General features: G+C 38.7%; 1 protein-coding gene across 1 annotated transcript; it reads right to left on the bottom strand.

Moving 5' to 3' along the window:
* Positions 1-509: 509 nt before the first annotated feature.
* LOC118041699 (ABSCISIC ACID-INSENSITIVE 5-like protein 2) lies at positions 510-1926 on the bottom strand. The gene is made up of 3 exons (XM_035049173.1): positions 1126-1926; positions 945-1016; positions 510-593 (listed from the first exon to the last, which is right to left on the bottom strand). The coding sequence occupies exons 1-3, from the start codon at positions 1924-1926 to the stop codon at positions 510-512; spliced, it is 957 nt and encodes a 318-aa protein (XP_034905064.1).
* Positions 1927-2365: the final 439 nt, after the last annotated feature.

The raw sequence follows: 2365 nt of genomic DNA, 5'->3' as shown, positions 1-2365 counted from the left end.
CACAACAATATTTAGACTTTGATTCATATTAAATCAAAACATGTGAGAGCTTTGAATCATGAAAGAATTTCATTGCCATGACATAATTTAATATTCGAGTCATGATCGATAAAAACAAAATATTATTTCTTAACAATCAAATCTACTAGCCCTAATTTATATTCTCTCGTGTTTAGATGATAACTCTCGTAGCAAATATTTGTTTCAGAAAAAAATATTCTGTGTTCTTTTTAAAATTTTCTTAATGACATGATAGCTCTGTGGTGCTGGGTTTTTTTTAGGGTTCTTCACATATAACAAATCCTGGTATATCAGTGTGACAGTGCTGTGTACAGTAGTCTCCACTAACATATATATAAATCCAACTGTTCAATTGCAAAGAAGATAAATTGGCTGGCTCCTAGAAGAACCTAGCAATAGAAAACGTCAAAGCTGGTACTTCCATCAATGGATGGATGCACTGAGTTGCTCTTGATTAAAAGAATTGCATGGACAAGTATTAACACTGGCTAGAATGAAGCTGAGCTGGTTCGCCGTAGCTGGAAGCGCGGCATGGGAGCTTGATCAGACGATAAGAATATGATCTCCAATTCCTGCCAAACCAATCAAGTTAGCCTATATAAAGCTCTATTAATTGGCCACTTTCGAAATCTTTTAGCTTAATCGAAATGAATTTTCATCAGTCAGTTCTCTAATTATATCCCAAAGTTTGTACGCAATGTTTCTTCTTCTTCTTCTCCTATTTTTTTTTTTTAAAAAAACAATGATAAAATGAAGACCTTTAATTCGTATATATCTCCATAGCCATGTTTTTTTCCGGCGTAGGCACGTACCGGTATCTAGTGGAAAATAGAATTGGCATTAAGAAGAGTAAATGGTGCGCGCGTGTGCGCGTGCATCATGCATGCATGCTTGGTCATCATCTAAGAGTGTGAAAGTCGCACCTTTTCCTTCTTGAGCCTGTTATTTGTTTTTCTTGAATGAAACACTGCATGCTCCAACTGGCTGGTATAGGCCTATAATCATCGAAACCAGCTATTAGTATTCAATAAAGAGGAACTCTTCTGTGAAAGAGAAACATCAACGCCAATAATTAAGCTCAATGCGAAATATTTGAATAATGACCTGTTTCTTTGCTCTTGACCTTGCTGCCGACTCTCGATTCTTGATCATCCTATTCCGCCTCCTCTCAATAGTCTTCTTCATCATCTCATCTGTATAACGACACTGCTTTCCAGCAGCCATCCGAGAATCTGAAGATGTTGCTGACATTGCTGACACTGGCATAGGCATAGGCAGTCGGTTATCCGAGTATCCAACATCCACAACAGGGTTGTGACCAGAAACAGCTTCAAACATATGAAAATTTGAATCCAACAATGTCATCTGTTGCTGCTGCACAGAAGCCATCTGAAATGGTAACAAATCTGTCTGCTGTGACCCCACAACCATTGGATCAACCTCCATAATTGGTTGATGGCTAAATACTTCATTTTGATTTCCTTTGTTGATTACACCCGCGCGAACTAGAAAATCCTCAAGTGTAGTTTCGTCAAGTTGTTGCCGAACTATTTGGTTATCGAAGACCTTTACATGTCCTTCGTTGGCAATTTCCTGCCACATATCATCGATAGTTTTCCTACTTGATGTTCCGTTAAGATTATAATTCCCAAGAAAGAGGAAAGTGGACGAGGAAGAAGACGAAGACGAAGACGAAGGAGGATTTTGCAACAGCTGACTCTCTTCAACGGATATCACATTTCTTAGCTCATCAATATTCACAGCATTCAAAGGCTTCCTTACATTTCCGATCTGATCATTCACCTCATCAAATGTGAGATTGTATAAGGACTCCTGTCCAGGCAGAGATGGGAATTGTTGCCCCTGGGCTCCATTTGATGGCACCAAAGGTCTATTATTATCCATGCACCAAACACTAGCCTTGGATAAGCTGTGTTCACCTAGGAATTGTGAGGTTAATAAGAAAAGATTCCACTAATTAACCAGATACCGTATCGAATAAGTCGATCAGACCAGATTAAGTTGAATATGTCAGCAGAAAAGAAGGCAGTACCTTCATTAATGAAAGTAAAACATGAGACTAGTACTTACGGAAAGGAACATGATTTACTACTTCATACAGTAGTGATAGCTTACAAAGAACAACGTTGAAGAGTGGCTGACATTGTGAAAAATGGAATAGCGAGGCAAGTTGAGGAGCACATGCATGGGGGGGGGGGGATATGGAGGCCCCAGGAAGATCGAAGAACCAGTTAGAAAAGAAATGATTTGTTGAGTGAGGTTCCTATTATTAGATTATTAATTATTATATCAGAGAGGGTGAGATCCTAGAGTAGTCATCTCA

Source organism: Populus alba, chromosome 14, assembly GCF_005239225.2.
Source record: "Populus alba chromosome 14, ASM523922v2, whole genome shotgun sequence".
In the NCBI taxonomy this organism is placed as follows: domain Eukaryota; kingdom Viridiplantae; phylum Streptophyta; class Magnoliopsida; order Malpighiales; family Salicaceae; genus Populus; species Populus alba.
The sequence above is the reverse complement of the archived record's forward strand: the minus strand, read 5'-3'. Positions and strand labels throughout refer to the sequence as shown.